Raw genomic sequence first — 20,870 nt, 5'->3', positions numbered from 1 at the left:
AACTTCCTTTCCGTACCATACCAGTACCTTGACATCAAGGTTTTTCTTTAGCCTTTTTTTTAATTGAAGATTAATTGTATAAGCAAAGACCAGATGTAAAAAAAAAAAAAAAAAAAAAAAGGGCAAAAAAAGCTTACAATTATGGATGTAAAACAAAAATCTATGGTTTTTCCAAATTCTACTTCCATTTAAATCCTTCTCCTAAATTTAATAAATCAAAACCACAATCCAAGTACGGCTGTGCTATTAATAAACTTAACTCTCAGCTGCATCTTTTTTTTCTTTTTTTTTTTCCTTCCAGTTTTAGGAACCTTATTTGAAAGTTAAAGAAGATTAAGATCACTAAAACATGAAAGCTGAAATATGTACACAACCTGAAGAAAAACAGCAAGAAGAGGTGAAGAAGAGGCGACCAGATTTATTTGCACTGCAATTGTCACTACACTTTTTTCTGTTTGTTTCTTTCCAACAAATTAGAATATTAAAACCTTTCAGTGTATTTTCCTGTGTCAGTGGTTTGATATTTTTCATGCTACAGGTTTCCAACAGGCTGTGTTTGGAAATATTAAACAGTGCACTACTAAAGTTCAGGGTTTGGCTGTGTTTGGAAATATTAAATATTGCATTACCAAAGTTCAGGGTTTGGCTGTGTTTGGAAATATTAAACAGTGCACTACTAAAGTTCAGGGTTTGGCTGTGTTTGGAAATATTAAATATTGCATTACCAAAGTTCAGGGTTTGGCTGTGCTTGGAAATATTAAATATTGCATTACCAAAGTTTAGGTTTTGGCTGTGTTTGGAAATATTAAATATTGCATTACCAAAGTTCAGGTTTTTATATGCATTTTACAAGCATTTGGTATTATAAATAAATCCTAGTCAATTATCACTACAGCTCTCAAATTGTCTCATTTTTCAAGAGGGTCCTTTGATAAAACATCATTGAACATTTCAAAAACCAGAAACGTGCCATGACTACCCTTCCTACAGTGTGCTAACAGGTAAGACAATATTTTAAAGCCAAGCTTGCCTGAAGTCAGAGTTAGGCACAGAGCACACAATGCTCTCTCAGGAGCTCAAACAGAAATGCTGTCTGACTGCAGTACCTTTATTGCTGTATTAGACTAACAGGAGGCGGTTGATAGAGAAAGCCTGGGCAACAGTTAACAACAAATGATTCCTTAAGAAAACAATGATGCCTTACATTCTGTTCAGACAATGAACACAGGAGCTGTGGAAGAATGTTTCCCTTCACGACTGCCTCTGCCAGGTCATTGCTGTAATTGGCAAGCCTCCCAAGAGCCAAAGCAGCGGTCTGTTGAATGGTTGGTACGACATCCACCAAAAGAGGTCTCAGCAAAGACATCACACCTGAGTCACACCAGGAAGAGAAAAGCCCATTTGGTAAGCATAATTTTCTCTAAAAGTTTGCCTTTTTTTTTTTTCATAGAAACCTATTAAATTACTCATGCAGGAAAAGAAGAATTTGTAGGAAATCCAGGTGCTCCACTGAAACGAAGTCAGGAGTTGGGTAGCACTGCTTGTGCATGGCACTGTTTCTGCCCTTTTTGCATAGGTACAAACCACTTCTGAAACATTAAAAAAAAAAGTCATGTGTAGAAATTAGCTGTATTCAAACAGCTATAAAATATAGGTCTTAAAGTATACACAAGAAAACAAAGTATGCTCAAACATACATAAAATGCACATGTTAAATGCACAGGAAACCCCATCTGGAGATCCTGGTGAGTTGACATTGGTATGCCCTTCATCCAGCATGCCAGCAGAACCTCTGTGTTGAGTTACACCACATTACATTTCATCTGTCATTATCAATGGGACCAATATAAACAATATATTACACTCCAGATAGAAGAGTTGAAGGTTTTCTTGTCATGTTGTCATTTATGATGTGTTTTCACTGAGGATTCCACAGCATATCAGTTAAATGTGAAAGAACAGGAAAGTCTGCTCTCTAAGGTGGTCTTAAAATATATACTTAAAATTACAGGAGAAGTAAGCAGCTGTGACATGAACCATTGGCAGCCGTGGCCTAAGAAAGTCCTTAGATGGATAAACATCTGGTTAAAAATAGGAAGTGGGAGGAGTAAACTTTCCATTCTTGCCACAGGAGGGAAGAGGTCACAGTGCAGTTCTGCAGGCTTTTGTGCTGGGACATGTGCCATTTTGTATTCCTCTATGATCTGGAACAGCACAGTGAGGTGAGACCTTGCAAATGACTCAGAGTTATTCAAGGTAGCACCAGCAAGGGAAATTCTAAGCAACTAGGAAATTAATTTTAAAAATAGCAAGCAAAGTGATGCACATGTGGGGAAGTCAATCCCAATCTTATATATGCAGTGATGGATCCCCAAAAGATCACAACCAGCCAGGAGAAACATCTCTGTGTCAGAACAGTTAGACTGTTAGTTCCATGGAGATTCCAGCTCATTGCTCAGTAGTGGAGAAGAAACTTTACCTCCAGAAGTATCCAGAGCACGCAAGATTACTTGGAAAAGAGAAAGCATCACAATGCTGTTGTATCAATCTAATCAACATTTAACACCCTTCCCTAGAGCAGAACTGAAAAAGGTTCAGTGAAGGGAAGCAAGGATGACCAAAGATGACCACGCTGTACATGGAAGCTCTTCCTGCAGTTAAACTAAGACTCTTCAATAGGGATATAAATGAGATCCACATAGTTATGTTTTAAATGAATAAATAAATAAACATTTTTAAGATCCAGGAAGGGAAAATTATTTGTACTGTTATTCTTTGCACCAGCCAGGTTCATGAATTAATTCTTCTGAGCTTTATACCAATGCGTCCTTGCTTCCTCAAGATGCAGAAGTGCTGCAACCAAACACCAAACACTCAGAGCTACAGTGAGAAATTTCCACATCAGCTGTTTCACAGCTTTCCACTATTTTTTTTCCTGACAAAGATTTAGCTGGGTGACTGTGGGAGACAGCAAGACTTCCCTTCTCAGGGGCTCATGTGATTATAAGCACTGGACAAAGGTCTTCGGGTGCAACAGTCAGACCACTGCCTGATGGCAGATGACTCCCAAGTGTGGGACAGGCACACCATGACAAGGAAAAGCTGGGGGCCTAGAGCAGCAAAGGCATGGAGGCTAGAGCAAGTAACACTTCTAGCATACTTCTTTATAGAAGGGCACTCTGAAGAGAGGAAAGAAAAAAAAAAAAAAAAAAAGGAAGTTGAGCAGCAGTGTAATTTCCACAGAGATCTTTTATTTTAAATTAAAACCAAACTGCTCCCAGCAAGAAGAAAATAACCTAATAATCTATACACAGCTCTGAAAGAGTGGAGGGGGTGGGGGTGGTAAAACTAACCATGGAGGCCACGCTGACCACTAATGAATTTGTTCTGGGAAGGTTAGTGCTCCAGACAGGAGCTGCACTGCTGTAGTATGGCCTCCCAGGATGTTCACAAGTCAAAATAGCACAGATCTCAAGGGGGCATACAGGAGAACAGGGAAATGAAATTGCAATGTCTAAGAGCACAAAAAAATGGCTCTGTCACATACACTAATTGACCATGCACATGTAGAACCCATGGAAATAGGGATGAAGTATAACTGGAGCCCACTCTCACTTCTGTTAAAGCCACTGGGAGATGTAAGAGGCCTCCTGTGTGCCAACAGATCATCCAGAACTGCAAGATCAATGCGAATTCATTCAGCACTTTGCAGAAATCACTACTTCAGAACGTGGTCACCACCCTGACACCTTCACACAGATTCTCCCAAGCAGCAGGTAAAAATCTCTTAAGCAACTTATGCTTCCTATCAAAATGCACTAAGTATTTTACACTACAAATTAAAAGTGAAAACAAATAAATATGTAAGTTGGGGCCGACCCCATATATCATCTATAGGGAGCTATCTCTAACAAGTCACCTGCATCCTCTAAGGAAGGGCATTTTCTTGTCCTTGCCAATTTGACCACCAGTTGAATGGCCAAACAGCTGCAGAAACTGGTAAGGGGACATCATGTTATACCAACTCCATTTACACTGACTGTGTAAAGCAGGAACAGCTGGGAAGAATCATAGAATCATGGAACCATTTTGGGTGGAAAAGATCTTTAAGATCGTGGTGCATTTGTATTTGGTGTACAGATATCACATTTGAGCCCTTAACTTGAGCTAATACAAACCCAAGATTATTTAACCAATCATTTTTAAAAAAATTTTAAAGGGGAGGAAATGGACCCAAAAAATTAGTTTTGCTGGTACAATAGACACTGATAGGCGTGGTCATGGGAGAGGGCAAGGAACACTTCAGTGTAGAGTATCCTGGCCTTAGAAAAGTCAAGAGCTTGGTGGGTGGGATATTCAACCAGGATGGGGCAGACAGTTCAGTCTCAAAATTTTGTGAAATTTACACAGACTTAAATCATTTTCCACAGGAGGAACCCACAAGCTAGATCCAGACCACATGATGTATTTCTGGCCTGCATGACTTATCTGGACACCACAAAACACAAAACCACGTTTAAGAAAGTTTACATATTCATACACTTTGAGTTGTCCCAAAGAGGAGATTCACATAATTTGTATTTTCAAGATGAACTGATGGAAAGCCTTCAGCCTGAAAATGCTTCCAAGCAGCATGCCTATACCCCATGGCCATTCATTTCATGGTAGTACAAACCATGTAAAAGCTTGGTGATGACATTTAAGTGTCAGCACAAAACCTACTTGCAAATTATTTTAAGCTGATGAAGCCAAAGGTGAGGAAAGAGATGAAAAGTGAGATGGGAGTTACTGTTTGAAGAGAGGAGACAAGATGCTAAAACAGAGTGGGGGCGGGGGGAGGAAAGTGAATGGATGGAAAAGGTTTAATAAAAAACACTGCTGATTCTTGGGGAAACTGTAATTTCCCAATGTGATATCTGAGTGTGAGAAAAGACAGTGAACAAATAATTACCATGATAAGAACTTCTGAGGAAAAATAAAAAGAGAAATCAATTCCTGGTGCTGTACAAACCTTCTATTGACATCAAATAATTGAGGATTGAGAGAGGTGCATACGCCTAGATAATGCCTGTGCATTGAACATGAAAGCTTCTACCTCTTCTTCTCACTTTCCTTAAAACCACCTTCTATGTTATTCATCATCTCTGACCACGCTGCAGGACTACCTTCTTGAGAAGCTTTAACCATTGTCATGATTTTTACATCTTCAGCAAAACAACTATTTCTTTCTCTATAGCACTTAGAAAAAAATAAACAATTAATTAATGCTCTCTACAGACCTCTGAAAGGAGGTTGGAAAGAGCTGGGGCTCAGGCTCTTCTCCCTATTATCAGGTGACAGAATAAGAGGAAATAGCCTCAAGTTACACCAGGGAAACTTTGGACTGGATGTTAGGACAACATTCTTTACTGAAGGAGTGGTCAGGGATCAGAACAGGCTGCCCAGGTAGTCACCATCCCTGGATGTGTTCACAAAACATGGTGCTTTGGGACATAGTTTAGTGGGCATGGTGGTGTCGGGTTGATGGTTGGACTCAATGACCTTAGAGTTCTTTTCCAACCTTAATGATTCTATGATTCTATAATTCTGAGAGTATGAAAAGAGCTCCATAAGAAAACCAAGACCTTTCCTTCTCTGACTTTTGAAGATAGTACTGTAAAGGAGAGATGTGCCTGACACAGGAGAAGACTTTCATGTCCAGGGCCCAACCCAGCTCCTCCTCCCAAAGACTGCTGTATTTGATGAGCTCCTCTATTTAATCTCTTGCTTCTTTTGACCATCCTGTCTACAGCCTCTCCTCCAAAGAAGTCTGAGCCAGGATTCCTGAGAGCATTTTTAATTAAACTGAAATTTATTTAACATTATCTTAGAGCAGGGAAACAGGCAAGAACCTTCCAACCACTTCCTTTTACCTTCGCCATTCACTCAAGTGAACAGGGCCATACACAGCAGGGAGAAGCAGCTTCTTGCTGCCCAATACTTTAGGCAAGCCCTTTGGTCTTCTTCTAAATAAGTCTGTTGTGACAGAAGTAGGAAATTCATTAACTCTCACTCAAAGGCAGCAATACAGAAAACAAACTTACAAAATAAGGCATTTAAACCATTGGACTAGATTTGTTTTGGAAGAGTTCCCACTAGCAACTCAGAAACTGGGTAACAGAGAACTACTGCCAAATATTCTCTCTTGCATCACAGAGCCTTGACTGACACTGGGCAAGGAATGATCCCTCTCTTTCTGTCCTCAGTTTCCCACTCAGATTTGTTTCAAAGAAAGACACACTTTAGAAGCTGAATCACCCTTAACACACACTTTCCAAGTGGAGCTGTTGCACAGAGGCCTGACACTTTCTTTTAGTGAGCAAATGTTGGCTGCTGCCTGTCCAGAAAAAAAAAATACTCAGGGCTGCAGCAGCTTCCAAGATTTTTTTCATCCCAAGTTTCTGTGGCCAGACGGTCACTATTCTGGAAATAACAATGGTCATTTTGATTTCCTGGGGAAAACCACCTGGAATTCATACAGAAGCCATCTACTCTCCTCCCACTTCCACCAAACCCTTGCTGAATAGTCACAAGTCAGAGAAATACCATTCTGCAGTTGAAATCCATTACTTCGCCTGAAGCTGCCCACTCCTACCCTGTTCTCCTTCTTTAAAAACAAGACTTATTTGCATTTTAAAATATAAGTGGGAAAAAAAAAACATCATTCAATGCTACTATTGTCTCTGGACACACTCTTATCCTGAAGATGCTGTCTTTGTAACTTATGCTTCAGATCAAATTGTTGTCTTCCGATTTTTGGGTGCTGCCTGTTGCACTAAGGACTTTAGAATCATAGAGGACTCCAAAAGTTATCTAGTCCAACCCCCTCTGCAGCAGGCAGGGGGATCCTCAACAAGATCAGGTGGCCAGAGCTCATTCACTGAGCTAACATCAGCACTCAAATATTCATCAGATCAGCTTGACTTTTTTCTAGGCTTCTGATATCAAATTCAGCTGACTTAACAAGGAAATAAAATGGAAAATTACTTCTGCCTCACCCTAACTCCCAATCTTCAGCTGCTCTTTCCTAGAAGCAAGTTTTCCCAGCAGCAAGTTTTAAGTAAGAGACTTAAAACAAATTTCCCAGAATAGTGAGAGAACTTTCACACTCACTCATCCTGACAGCCTCTCCCAGAGACGCCATAGTACACACATTTCAAGTACAGGCTCCTCAAGTGTGATTCATGCCAAGAAAGGGCTCCTCACTGCGAGAATTCCATGCACAACACAACTACAATCCTTCAAATATCAAAGAGAACATGAATACAGTTTGGTAACACAGACTCTGGGTAATCCAGTAATTCGTACAGCAATTACCAGATGGTGTGGGACATAATGCAGAGTCAGCCTGACAGCAGGGCTGGAGTTTTCAGAAGGATCGAGGAACAGTAAGTTTCTCCTCTTTAAAAGCTGATCTGGCTGATCATTTCCCAGACCCTGTTTCTGCAATAATGCAGCAGAACTAATCCTGTTCCAAGAGGACTGAGTTTTTGAAAATGCCCCTCACGGAGCTAGTTAGTAGCCACCACACAATGCTTCACAGACACACCAAAATCAAGGTGGTCACAAGGGACTGTTTTTTTTTAAAGGCCACTTTTTAAGAGGAAAGTGCACTTCTTAACAAATTCTGGCTCTGAAGTTTTACATGCAAATCCTCTCCTAATAGGCCAAGAGGCTGAGAAAAGGAAGAAACCTGGAGCAATTGAACTTTCAGTTAATTGACCTCCAGAAAAATCCAGTCCTTCAGCTTCAGCTGCATTTACTTTCTCCTTCTGGGTCATCTCTGGTACTTTCCTTAATGCACAGCCTCATTCCTCCCTTCATCAGGCATATCACTACATCATTTCCTTGGGGAAAGCCATTCTCCTCACTACTACAACTCCAAAGATAAGCTTTTGCCTTTCATGCCACATTGCATACTTCTCTCCCACTTCAGCTCAGCAGGGGTCTTAACTCAAATTTAATAAATAAATAAATAATCTTAAAAAGAAAAATAAGTGCATCCTTCACAAAAGAAGGGTACATAAATCCAAATGTTGAAACTGGTAGTATGGAGGCACTGAATTCTGTCCATGCATATCCACTTGCAAGTCCCAGAGAGGACAAGGATGGATGCTTTGGGGGAGCAGCTCTTTTTCTGCACAGCTGACTCAACAACCATCCTTTCTACACACCCTGTGCTCATAGCTGCCTTTCTACAGAGCACTGTGCTATCAGAGCACACTCCTTAGTATTATTTAAAATGTGAAGCTACATGCTGAAATCACTTCCCAGAGTCATACCTAGGGCCAGGGGTCCAACTGTCACATTTCAAATAGGTATATTTAAAATACAGAAAGAGAACAGTGAAAAACATGGGCAGAAATAGTCAATATAATTGGATCTAGGTAATAAATCCGAGCAGGCTTTTCTCAAAATAAAGACTCCTAGAACCACTCCAAAGACCTGGCAATGCAGCTTTCAAAACCTGCTGTCTGTAGGGTAGCCCTGGAGCTAGGAGAGAACTCATGCTCATGACATCATCTCCTCCTTTACTTGCATAAAACCAGACCATGAAATGGGGAAATCTGCCATGTCATCACAAGGGTTTGTGATGGAACCCTTAGTCTGAGGCAGAGAAGCCATGCCCTCAGGCTATAGCCTCTTGCCAACATGGATTTGAGGAATAGAAGAGTCCCAGAGGTAAAAGGAGAACACACAGACCTGGAATATAATAGATTGCAGTGTTGGAGTGTAAGGCCTTGGAAGCAACTTGATAGCAGACAGAATGGGAAGGAGACCTGGCTTGTGAGCTGATGGAGTGAGAGGACAGCTGGAAGAGATTCACTGGGAAAGGGTCTTCCTTTACACTGATATTATGGAACTCTCCTGGAACACTGCAGACAGGCAAGGCAGAGGAAGAGAAGTTGAAGTTATCTGGCTGAGATGATAAAAATACCCCAGCTCACAGAGTCTCATGGCAACACATTGGCTGATAGACCACGCAGCTTTCATTTTCTTTTTGCATGTTCCTCAAGATTTCCACAGAAGATTATCTGCCCCAAGAAACGGGTTAAAGACCTAATCTTGTCCTGTCTTTAAAGCCAAAGGCTAAGCTTGCACTACTAAACTCTTTAATTTCAATATCCTTAAATAATTTACAAAACAAAAGCAATGATCCCATCATCACAAGCTCTAATGCAAAGTAAACAAATAAAAGTTCAATTTGTACTGTCAGATAATACAAAAATGAATACCCAGAAGTAATTCAAGTCTTATTCTGATACATTTATTAATGTTGAATTATAAGTACCTCTAAAAAAAAAATCAAAACAAAACACTACTTCAAAAGGATAATTCCTTTACAGAAAGCTGCACTTCACAAGGCAGATGAAGGAAGAAGTAAACACTCAGTGACTACCACTCTTGGAAACATACTGGAATCAGTTCAGATTATCTCCTACATTTCCTAAAAGACTGAAAGCTGCCTAAATCTCAGCGCAAGAGAGAGAGCTCTGTTTTCTAGAATTTCAAATTTGGGGAGAATGAGGGGGTGTGGAGCTCAATAATGTATTCTAGTACCAAACTTCAGGAGCTGTAGCTGCCAGCTTAATAGATTTGTTTTTAAAGAACTGTCACTAACAAAGAAGCTTCTCCCATTACTCAGCAGCCCAGAAACAAGATTTGATGAATTAATAATCTGACATCGTTCCAAGTGTCAGAAAAAAAAATAGGACTTTTAAAGGAAGGGGTTGGGTTTTGTTTTGGTTTTTCTTCCAAATATCCATTAATCAAACATTCAAACGCCAAATCCTACAATTATTATTCATGGTAGTATTTAACCATAAGGAACAATCTTATCAAAGCTAACCACAGAGTTGGAAAACAGGAATGAGTTCTGACAAAGGAATTCCTCTGATAATTCCTTGCACTTCCCTGCCACCAGAAAGCTGTTGAGCTCTCAGGCACTAACCCACCAGGACATTCCTGACCAGGAGAGAGCTACTGCCATTTAAGTGTATCAAAGTCGAGGGCCAGATTCCAGTTCCCTGGTTACAACTACTTTTGAGATTTCTGCTCAGTAGGACCTTTCACTTCTGCCAGTCTGAATTTTAGGATATTTCAAGGATTATAAAAAGAGAGGAAAATAATACAAGAGTACACTAAAGTACGTTTTCAAGGCTCATTGTTGATCAAATTCAAGCCACAATAATCTTGCTTCCTGCTTCAGACAGAAAAAGACTAAACCCTGACAACTTTTGAGATCCAAAAGAAGAACGCTACAAGGTGCCCTGACTCCTAAAGCTACTGGGAAAATATAGCAGGCAAAGACTTTCCACATCTTAAAACAGTGATCTCCCTAAGGGTTAGCTAATTTTCTTCACCAGAATAAGAAACAAGCCCCCAGCCCTTTTATGCATGGATTTGTACAGAGATAGATGTACAGACACTTTCCTTTCTCAAATCATTGCTCCAGAGCTCACCAGATCAAGACCAGTTACCTGCTAGATAGCTATGTCTCAAAATAATTGTTTTTAAAAAGGACCATATCACATTTTATTTGGTCGGAGGTTTTGGGGGTTTTTTTTTGGGGGGGGGGGTGTTTGTTTGTTTTAAAACAAACAAAAGCACTTCATCACATTTCATTTAGGAAGTTTAAAAAACACATCCAAAAAGGTCAAAATTAGCAGCTATCATTTTAATTCTATAACTATGAATTAGTTTTAAAGCACAGGCTGAAGAAGATAGTCAAATATTTGAGGGCCTCAGCCATTCAAACAAATTGTAATAGGAAACACTGTATTTGCAGATATTTCCCTTTTTTCCCCAGCATCTGAAAAAAATGGGAGCCTACAGAAAAGCAGATCAGTGCCAGAATGAACCAAGGGGCATGATAAGCTGGCAAAAATGCACATCTCCACATTGCTACCCCAGAGCCTGACCCTTGTAAAACTAACCTTCAGACCAACACAAGCTGTGAGTAAAAGAAAGTTTCTGGCCCCTGACATGGTTGCTTCTTCTCCACAAGCAACAGATCAGTCCTGAGGTAAGGCTACCAACCATATTACATCAAATAATTATTTGAAGAAGAAATAGACTGCAACTAAAAATCAGCTTGACATTTTGTTTTGTTTCCTCCAAGCAGAAACTTTCTGCATTTCTAAAAACACTGAGCTGTAAGAAACATGCCTAAGATCAGTAAATGAACACAGAGGGGCTCCTTTTTACAAACAAGACATAAATTATTCCTATGGTCAAGATGTCCCTTTGGTAAACAGATCATTTATATCAACTAAAGCAGTGGCACTAATTCACTGAGAGATGGAAAATAAAATAAATCAAGAGGCACAGGAAGGTAATACAAAAGGCCTGGTGTCACCGTGTCACTCCCATAATCAAAGCCAATGTTTCTTTAATAAGAATTTAAGTGAGAGATTTTCAATCAAATCATTTTAATAAACAATTGTAAAAACAAGAAGATAAAGTGGAAAGTATTTACATGATTCGTTTGCTGGCTTTGTTTGTTTGTTTGATCCCACTGTCTCTCAGACAAGACTGACAGCTTTACTAGATTTGGAAAACAGGTATTAAAAACAAAATCAAGAGAAACCCAAACATAATCAATTTGTCAATACCATATGGTAAACCAACTACCAATTCATAGCTCTCGTTCAAAATGTCTTTCAGGTAATCCGTTACTGAGTGCTGCTTTTTCCTCTTTTGAGCTCAGGAGCTGTGGCCAAGCTGGGTGGCTCTGCCAGATGCCAGCAGTACAGCAGCTGGTGGAAGTGCTCCAGCAACTCCTCTTTCTAAAAATGCTCACTTTGGCTCACGACATCCCATGACAGCGACATAACACAAGCCAAGCCCTTCTAAATCGAGCAAACCTGCCGGCAAAAAAAAAACAAAACACTGAAGAATTCAGGAACAACTCGTAAAGCTAGGATAAAAATTGCGACTTCTGAAAGCAGCTTTCCTTGGCTGCGCGGAGAATTCCGTGTTCTGTGTTTTGCTTAGAGCTCGGCCGGAGGCACAAGGAAGCAAAGGAATTTGGTTATATAGAGGAAATTTCACCTGAAATAAAAAGTAGTTAGGAGTCGGCAACCAGAGAGACCGACTTCGAATCAAGCGCTGAAACGACCAGCAACCGCTGAGCCCATCAACCTCCCCTCGCCACGGCGCCCCAGCCGCTCAGGAAGAACCGCGGGGTAGGGGGACCGGGATAAATCCCACCAGGAAAAGAAAATCCTTAGAAACTAAGCGGCCAGCATGAAGAAGGAAGAAAAAAATCAGGGCAGCACTCTGATAGCCCCAAACTGCCGGCCGGTGTCAGGAGAAGCGCCACGGAAATCCCCGCGGCCGCGCACCGCCCGGTCTTTGCCGACGGTGCGGTAGCCTGAGAGCGGCAGGAGGGCACGTACCTGCGTTTTGGAGGCTCTCGATACTCTGCGGCCGGTCGGCAAGCTCGGCCACCGCCTGTACAAACTGCGTCCGGGCGCGCTGGTACTGCTCGAACACTGCGGGACGAGCGAAGGGGCAGCGGTTAACGGCTGCGCCGCCAGTACGCCAGCGTCAGCCCCAGTACCAGTACCAGCCACGGCCTACCTTGCAAGACCTGCCTCTGGGTCATGGCGGCGGTGCGGCGGGCTGCGCGGCCGCGCAGGATCGCACTGTGTACCCGTCGCCCTGGCAACCAGGCGGAAGCTGTGCAGCGGGAGGCGGGGCCGCGCCGACTCCGCCCGTGACGACACCGTGCCCGCCCGACCCCCGCGCTGCTCCGCGCTTACCGGCGCTGGATGTCAGCCAGTGGCCGAGCGCCGGCGGGGAGTAGAGGCCAGGCGGCGTGGGGCGGCGAATGGCACGAGCGTATTAAATGTATAGGTGTGGATATATAGGTGTGGGTGGAGACACCGACGAGAATTCGCGGGGACGTACGGGGGTCTGTGGAAAGAGGAATTCACTCCTCTATACCGCGTCTGTACCACCGGCACATACCCCGCGGAGTGAGACGCGTCTCTGGGTATACATGGACGCGAAGTTACAGCAGAACGTATAAAGCAGCTGTATGCGCTCAGCCCTGCGCAGGAAGCTGTTGTTTACGGGAGCACAGGGAAAGAACGGCGCCTCGGAACTTGCCCGGGCAGCCGCTGCTGTCCTGCCGCGCTGCGCGGGTACTGCCGGAGGGGTCCCGGGGGCCGGGTGAGGCCTGCCAGCCCCCTCTGACATTTGGGAGCAATGCTGAGGCCGCTCCGCAGGTGCGCCTCGGCGGGGAAGGATGTGTAGGTAGTAGATCCACGGGGTGTCCCCTGTGGTGCCCCCACACGGGCAGCTCCTCCCAAAACCCTCGGGCCTCGGCACTGCATGGGGGGAGGCTCGGAGTTCCGCGGACCTCGATCCGCCCGTACCTCCCAAATTGCTGCCTTGTCCCACTCCACTGCTGCGCAGCCTGCCACGGGCCCGACGGGCCCGGAGGGGGAGGCTCGCCGCCCCGACTGTGTCCCGGGGTCTCCATTCCTGGCTCTTGCTCCCCACACCGGCTTCTCGGATCGGGGAGAAATGAAAAGCAAGAAAAAGATAAACTAAGGAATGAGGGCAGGCTGTGCCGATCCCTTGGCTGCCCCCACTGCACCCTGCCGAGCCTCTGCTCCACGGGAAGAGAGTCCATTGGTTTAATTTTTTTATATATATATATTTCTTGCCACTACTGCGATTCCTCCTCGGGGATCTCCGCTATTGCCTCAACCCCCGCCCCGGCCCACACTGGGGTTTTTTTCTAACGCCGCCCGAGGAATAAACTCGCTCCGTACAGAGCCAGAAGCCGCCGCCCGCCCACAGCCGCGGAGTACCGCTGAGTACCGGGGCTCCAGCCATCGCCTCTGCTGCGTTGTACCGTGGAGGACGGGGGGAAGTCCCTGGTCGCTCCCTACACCCGCGGAAAGTCAAGGATTCGCCCGAGAGCAGCCACCCGCGCGGTGTCGGGGCTGCGCCACCGCGCAGGGGCGGGAGGCTGGGAATGAGGGACTTCATGAAGGGAGAAGCAACGCAGGAAGGGGCACAGGAAGAGTCGGTCCGACAGAAGCCCTCTGACTTTGCCCAGCACAGATACTTGCTATTCCTGAGCACCATACCACTATTTTAAAATTATTTTTCCCACAGCGTATCACTGCGGTAAATAAGCCAGATATTGTCTTCCACTGTGCTCATCTTGGTGCCCCCGGCTTGCGAAGGCTCTTTACGAATAATTCTCTTCATGACCGGCCGGCCAAGGCACGATTGCATCTATGAGTAAACATAACCTTGGAGGTCTGTAGCAACTAATGCAAACAGTGGGGCTGCAAAAACAAATCCGAGTTCTCAGGATCCGGGTAGAAATAGACTCTATATCTCCTTCAGGAACCTCTAAGAGGGGTTCGCAAGATGTGGAGTGTCTATGAACGAAGTTACTGGTTAGCTCTGCTATCGATCGGGCTGCTCCCAGTGAAACCGTGACCCACAACAGAAGAGTTACTACTCCATAATAAATGCCCCCCACTCTAAAGCACAGTGCCTTCCGGATTCCCGAGGCTGGTATTTTGTTATGCACAGCCCTCAATGTACCTAATCAGCTGAGCGACAAACTTCTCTTGTTTGATAGGCAGGATAAAGTTTTGCCTCCTACCTTAGAGCTGAAAGACTGAAGTTACTTCAGACGCCGTTTAAAAGTTTGATAAGTGTAAGGAAGACAATCTCCTTTCAGTAAGTCACTTCCTCTGGGTTTGCTCAGCTAAGAGTTGGGGTAACAGGCAGAATCATCTTTTAGAACGAGCCATGTGTTTCCAGGAGTATTTAATGTGGGACTAAAAAAAATTTAAAAAAATATCTCTTTGAGCAAATAAACAAAACAGACGATGTGCTGCGCTTTCCAAATAAATGAGACAAATTAAATCATATATTTTGTGAAATTATCACCATGTGTACTTTGAGAGAGCAACAGCTGTTAAACACATTTCTTTATACTTATTTCTGTTCTTCAGTTGAACAAAATTTTTTAAATAAATAAATAAACAAACGGTGATTAATTACTTCCAGAGTTTCGGGTTTTTTTTTAAAGCAGATGTATCTGTTACAGGTGAATTGATTTATCTGTCTAATTAAGTCTCATGTGCGGATAAGCTAAACAACCAAACGCACCCTGAGCACCTCCAAAACTTGCTGCTACACTTCGTTGCCTGATGCTGAGGGTCTCTTCACGCGGTTAATAATAATAATGAGGAGGAATAAACACCATGCAAATGTGGTCTACGGAAATGTCACCGCTCTCGCAAAAGAGCTGAAGACGGAAAATCATTTATGGAAATGACGTAGTTGTGAGGCTTCGCTGCCTGCTGCTGGGGTGCTCATTAGTAGGAAACTTGTATCGTTCGGTGGGTGTTCTTAGTAACGACTGCGTTACTGCACGCGCCACCTTAAAAAAAGTAAACCGGGGGCACGGGGAAAAGGTAACAATTACCCAAATTAATAACGTGCATTTCCTTTTTGGTGAGATTTCTTTAGTGTCAGCCTTTGATTCACTCGGAAATACGCCCGTGACGAGGCGGGGAAACAGCATTTTCCCAAAGACGGCGAAGGGCAAGGTTGCTCCTGGAGGTTTTTTTTTTGAGGGTGAGGGCTACTACAGGAGCTTCCTGCGGGCATTCCCTGCTTGGGCAAACCAACGGGTGGCTCAGCCCCAGCACGGCAGCGGCCGTGTCCTCGGCAGGTATCGCACCCGCAGCAGGGTGGCGCGTCCAGAGCCGGGCACATTGCCCCTCGACGGGGTTCCTGCCCCGCGGTGCCAGGACTGTCTGAACCATGGCTGTTCCTCTACAGCTTAGAGCTGCGCGACGCTGATGAAAAGGCGAGGTCTTGCCCGGGATGCCTGCCGGGCTGCGGGACAGACGGGATGGAGCCGGGACCACCTCCTGCCCTCTACCCGCGTCACCCGAGATGCTTCTGGAACCTCTCCTCCGCTAGCCACGCGCCTGGCGAATTGTTCAGGGCACTGAGCAGATATTTACAAGGTGACAGAAATAAGTTTTTTTTACCCTATCCTTACGCGACTGAGAGTGTTTGGTGGCAAGGGCAACGCACAAACTCCGCCACTCGCTCCTGCGGAGATGGAAGCTCTGGTCTTTAGAGAAGTGTGGCAGTTGAAAGCGTGGAAAGGGTAGTATGAGTGAATGGGACGTAGGGAACTGAGTCTCTCCAAGAGAGTATGCTGAGTGAAGGATCTCCAACTCTGACTAGAAAGAGAGAAAAATACTAAAATGCAAGATGTGAATCACTGACTAATGTAACTGTCGATTTTCAGTCGGTCTTTGCCACTACCTAATTTTAGCAGAAACTCTGTCAGAGGGACCGTGGCAGTGGAGGGTCCCTTCTCTTCCCTGAGCTTTGTCTTCGAGCTCCACCGATTTATGCTCTTCCGGGGTCCCCTCCAAATTTTCGGTGGTGAGTTTAGCTCGTGAGACTTTCCTGTGGAGTAAATTAGTTCTACAAGGAGTAAATTAGTTCTACAAGGAGTAGACAAAAACGTCGAGGTGCTTCAAACGCGCTCAGAAAGAGGACTTCTCCTTTTTCTTCACCTAAGAGGGTGACGCTGGCGCTTGAGCTGACACTGGTGACCATGAACACGCCAGCGGCGGAGATTTGACAGAGGAGATAGGTGCTTCTCCATTGGGCTAGGCAAGAGCAGAACAAAAATGATGAGGAATTAAGAAAACGGGAAAGGGCAAAACATTTCAGCCTGACTTGCAGGATGGAACCAGGAAATATTAGCTGCTAGGGCTGAGCCCTTTTCACCACGTGCGTATGGTTACACCTCTGGTTTCCTGCGGAACCGGCAGCGCCAGTGCAGTGCCATTAAGAAAAAAATAAATAAATAAATAAAGACAAATATTTTGGGACGTTCCAAAACTGAAAGCCGGAGCTTAATTTATTCTGTGGACTTGAAAGGAACGAGGTCTTCCTTTGTGTCTGTTGCTCCGGGGGAGGGTGTGTGCCGGATCGGCGCCGAGCTCTGCCCGCATCTACATATGTAAACCCGGCGCTCCCCCCGCCCCCGGTGCCGGTGAGATTGCGGGCGCTGTCAGCTCGCAACAATGCTCCCAAACAATGCGAAATACGCGGAGTCTACGCGGCTGCGGTGTAGGGAGCCTGCCAGTATTTAGCTGTTGATGTAGAAGGACCAAATCTGCGCGATGCACGGCGGAACCCGCCTCTCGCCCCGCGGCGCCCCGTCCTCCTGTCCCATCATTGTTCCCGGCTGCTGTGGTTAGAGGGGTGGGGACAGGCAGCAGCCAGACGACGATATCCCGGTCTGCAGAAGAAGGTGTAACGAGAGGCACCAGCAGCAGAAAAGGCTGCAAATCGCTGTCGTGTGGTTGCTATTAGCAACAAATCAGCTGAACAGCCTGCAAACCCCGAGCACCTAGGGCGGAGGTGGCAAAGAAAACGCCAGGGCTGGGGGGGTTGGGGCCGATTTCCCCAGAAGACCTCCCCGGGCTGCCTGTCCGGAGGGCGGCCAAGGAGGGGCAGGGCAAGGGGAGACGCCGCTACCACCACCGGGCACTGCGCACCAAGATAGGGGAAAGGCAACCCACTTAAAAGAGACAAAATGGCAGCCTGTGGCTTGTAGGCATCCCTTTCGGCTCTGAGAGCCTGCCTCGCCTCCGCCGGTCCCTGCCGTTGCCAGCTCCTCGGTGCCCGGGGTCTCTACTTGCCTGGGGACACGACCCCTGCTCGAGCAACAGCAGCTCGGGCCCCCGGAGCTCCAGCCACATCCCTTAGTCCCCCACAGCCAGCTCGCCAACAGCCTGGGAAATCGAATTCTCGTCCCTCCTGGTGGGACATGTCCGGGTTAGCTACACCAGCACCCGTTCACGGGCTGCCGGCGACCCGCGGAGGCTGTGCGTAGGCTCCGCACCCCATGCAATGGCAGCTGCTGCGCGGCAGCATCACTCAACCATCAGCCCTGCACCTTGCCCATACCAACACCTTCCCTTGCAGCATTTTACTTACTTTTTGATTGTGTTGTTTTTTTTTTTTAATTGGTTTGAGTTTTTTTGTTTATGTTGTTGTGGGCTTTTTTATTGTTGCTGGTTGTTTGGGTTTTTTTCCCACATTTCCTAGATTTTTAATTTTGTGTGTGAGTATGTTGTGCATGCGGGAACACTTTGAGGTAGGGTGTGTTTTCTTTTTCCTTTATTTGTTTTCATTTTTTATAGATCATCCCATTTCGGAGCCCTCCAACAGTCTCAGAATACGTGACACGATGTTGTCTCACAGATCAGAAAGTGCCTCGTCGAGAAGGCACCTCGCGAGCATCCCCAGCACATGTAGAGGGAGGAGTGAGAATTGCCGGGGCTGGCGGCGGTACCCGGCAGCTCCGCGCTCAGCAGAGGCTCCGGGATACGGGGCGGTGCCTCCTGGCCTCGGCCTCCTTCAGCGGGGCTGCGGCGTGCGGACCTTGGCGGCTGGTGCGGTGGAAGAAGGGCAGAGGAGTCCTCTGCCCTTGCAAAAATGCCCTCTGCCACCGGGGAGTGCTCGCCCGGCCGCTCCTTGGGGAGCATCCCCCCGGCACAGCGCTGGGACCAGGGAGAGCATCTGCCTGTCCCTGGAGATGAGGAGCATCCAGTCCTTTGTCTCTCTAGACGAGGTGCGATATTCAACTGCGTGCCATTAAAATACCTGCGCCAAATGGCTACCGCGGCCCTTTCCCCACTGTAGGGGAAGTCGGGGCGCTCCGGGGCCCTTGCCGTGCCCTGGGAAGGGCTGGTGCCAGCGGGCCTTGGAAGGGAAGCAGGGTCACTGCCACAGGGGCGAACGGGACCGCGGCGCCCCGCAGCCGGCTGACGGATGCCAGACAGCCCCGTCGCGGTGCCCGCGTCCCTACACGCACATCCCTAAATACCCAGCCTCGCTGGCGGACCCCTAAGGGCCGGATCGTGCGAGGTAGAATGGCAGGCGGGATGCGCGGCGGTGCGGAGCCGTGGCTGCATCTCTGCGCCTTAGCGGAGGGCTGCGGAGGCCAGTGTGCTACTGCTATCTGTGCCCACCTTCCCCCTGCCTGGCCCGGCTCGACTTAGTTCGGTGGCGAAGCAGGAGGAACAGCGTCCCTCAGCGGCCTGCTGCGACCGGCGGAAGCTGAGCGGGAATGCGCCCCACATGGGCGCTGGGCTACGCGGAGCACGCAGGGGAAGAAGGGTCCCAGCGCGCCGCACCCCGTTCGAATCTGGCGGCGCGCAGGGAAGTTCCGCGGGGCCAGCGCTGCGCAGGCGCAAAATGGCCTCTGCCCGGGCGGCGGGGGGCGCGGAGATGGCCCGGCCCATAGCGGGGCAGTGGGGCTGAGGGGACGCGGCCGGCGGGACGTAGGCCTCCGCCGGGGCACCGGCGAGACCGAACGGCGCATCTGCGCGCCAGCATGGGAATCCGCGTCCCCGCGGGCGCGGAGCGAAGCGCGGTCGTACCGCTGCTCTCCGCCTGCTTTCCGTGGCCCCGGGGAGGCCGCCCCACCACAAGAAGGCCCGCGGGATGCTGACAACTCCTGAGGCAGTGCCCGCCTCCGCCGGCACCCGCTCTCGGATTTTGCAGGGCCATTCCGTGGCTGCAGCTGTCCCTTCCGACGCGCCCGCTGCTCCGCGGCATCTACCGGCATCTTCCCTGGGAGGGAAAGCCTCCATTTGGCGTGGGAATTACGAGTCCTTCGTGCTTTACCCGTTGCCGAATTATTTTTCTTTCCAGCCTACATCGTCGCTGTTCAGTAAATACTAAATCCCTTCCCCACGGACGGCGGGATCAGAAGGTCCCGACCGAGCTTCAGCAGACTTTTCTGTTGTCCTGATGGGACTCCCCGTGTCAGTTGTGGGGCGAGAAGGGAGTGAAGGAGCCGGAGATGGGGGAAAATAATAATAATCCTCGCTGCCGGAATCCTATCAATCCTCGAATTAAGAAAACATAAAGCGCCCGCGGCTCGGTGCTCTCCGAGCGGGGCAACGACTGTGAAGTGCGGGAAGCGGGGACCCGCACCGCTGAGGAGTGCGGAGCGCGTCCTTCCCGGAGCGGGAGACAGACAGGGGAGGTGAAAAAGAAACTGTTCTTAGTGAAATAAAGGAAATCCGTTTTAAGTACCTAGAGTAGAGGCAAGAACGTTAAAAATTAACAGCGGAAACAGGAAACACTTATCTGAGTAAACACTGTCTCCTAATTTTACCGTATTAAAAGCGGGAGGGGGCAAGGTGCTGGCCGGGTCCGCACCGCCCCTGCGGTACCTGCCTGCGGGGGCCGCTGCCACTGCCTGCCCTGTGCCGGGGCTGGAAACCGGAGCCAGGCGGGGCGAGACAGCCCGATCCTCCCGAATCGATGTGGTGGCAAAGATCGGAACTGCAGGAGCTTCTGCGTGGTTGAAATGAACCGTCCAGAAGCGATGTTCGGAAAGCAGGGGCACAGCTCCTCGCCAGCGGGTGGAAAGAGACGCCTCCGCCTCCGGGACTCAGTGTCCCCCTCCTTTCCAGGAGCCCGAGAACGCCGCCTCGGAGCCGGGTCCTCCGTGGCTTCCCTGGCGCTGCCCGGGGCCCCGGCGACAGCCGCCCCGTGCTCTTCTCTGCCGCCGGCAGGACGCGGCCGCTTCCCGGGAGCTGCTTGGCTGTACCCGCCCGCCGGCATTGACCCCAGCGGCAGCGGCCCGTAGAGTCGCGAGCAGTGCTCGGCGCTGGGGGACACACCACTCGGTGAGCAATCTCCCGGCGCTCCCGCTCTTTCTCCGTCTGCCCGTTCCTGCATTCCTTCGCCCTGCCTCTGCCTGTCTTCTCCAGGAGCCTGTGGAGCTCTTTCTG

General features: G+C 47.5%; 1 protein-coding gene across 1 annotated transcript in view; it reads right to left on the bottom strand.

Annotated features, from left to right (window-relative positions):
* Window positions 1–12,649, bottom strand: part of SPAG6 (sperm associated antigen 6) — a 42,505-nt gene extending 29,856 nt beyond the window's left edge. The window contains exons 1-3 of the mRNA XM_054389962.1: window positions 12,625–12,649; window positions 12,441–12,536; window positions 1,205–1,371 (exon numbers count right to left, since the gene is read on the bottom strand). Coding sequence (XP_054245937.1) covers window positions 1,205–1,371; window positions 12,441–12,536; window positions 12,625–12,649 — 288 coding nt within the window. The remainder of the gene's footprint in view (window positions 1–1,204; window positions 1,372–12,440; window positions 12,537–12,624) is intronic.
* Between the last annotated feature and the right edge of the window lie 8,221 nt (window positions 12,650–20,870).

The sequence above is a fragment of the Indicator indicator genome, chromosome 20, assembly GCF_027791375.1.
Source record: "Indicator indicator isolate 239-I01 chromosome 20, UM_Iind_1.1, whole genome shotgun sequence".
NCBI classification, from domain to species: Eukaryota; Metazoa; Chordata; class Aves; order Piciformes; family Indicatoridae; genus Indicator; species Indicator indicator.
Note: the sequence above shows the minus strand (reverse complement) of the source record. Positions and strands in the feature narration are given on the sequence as shown.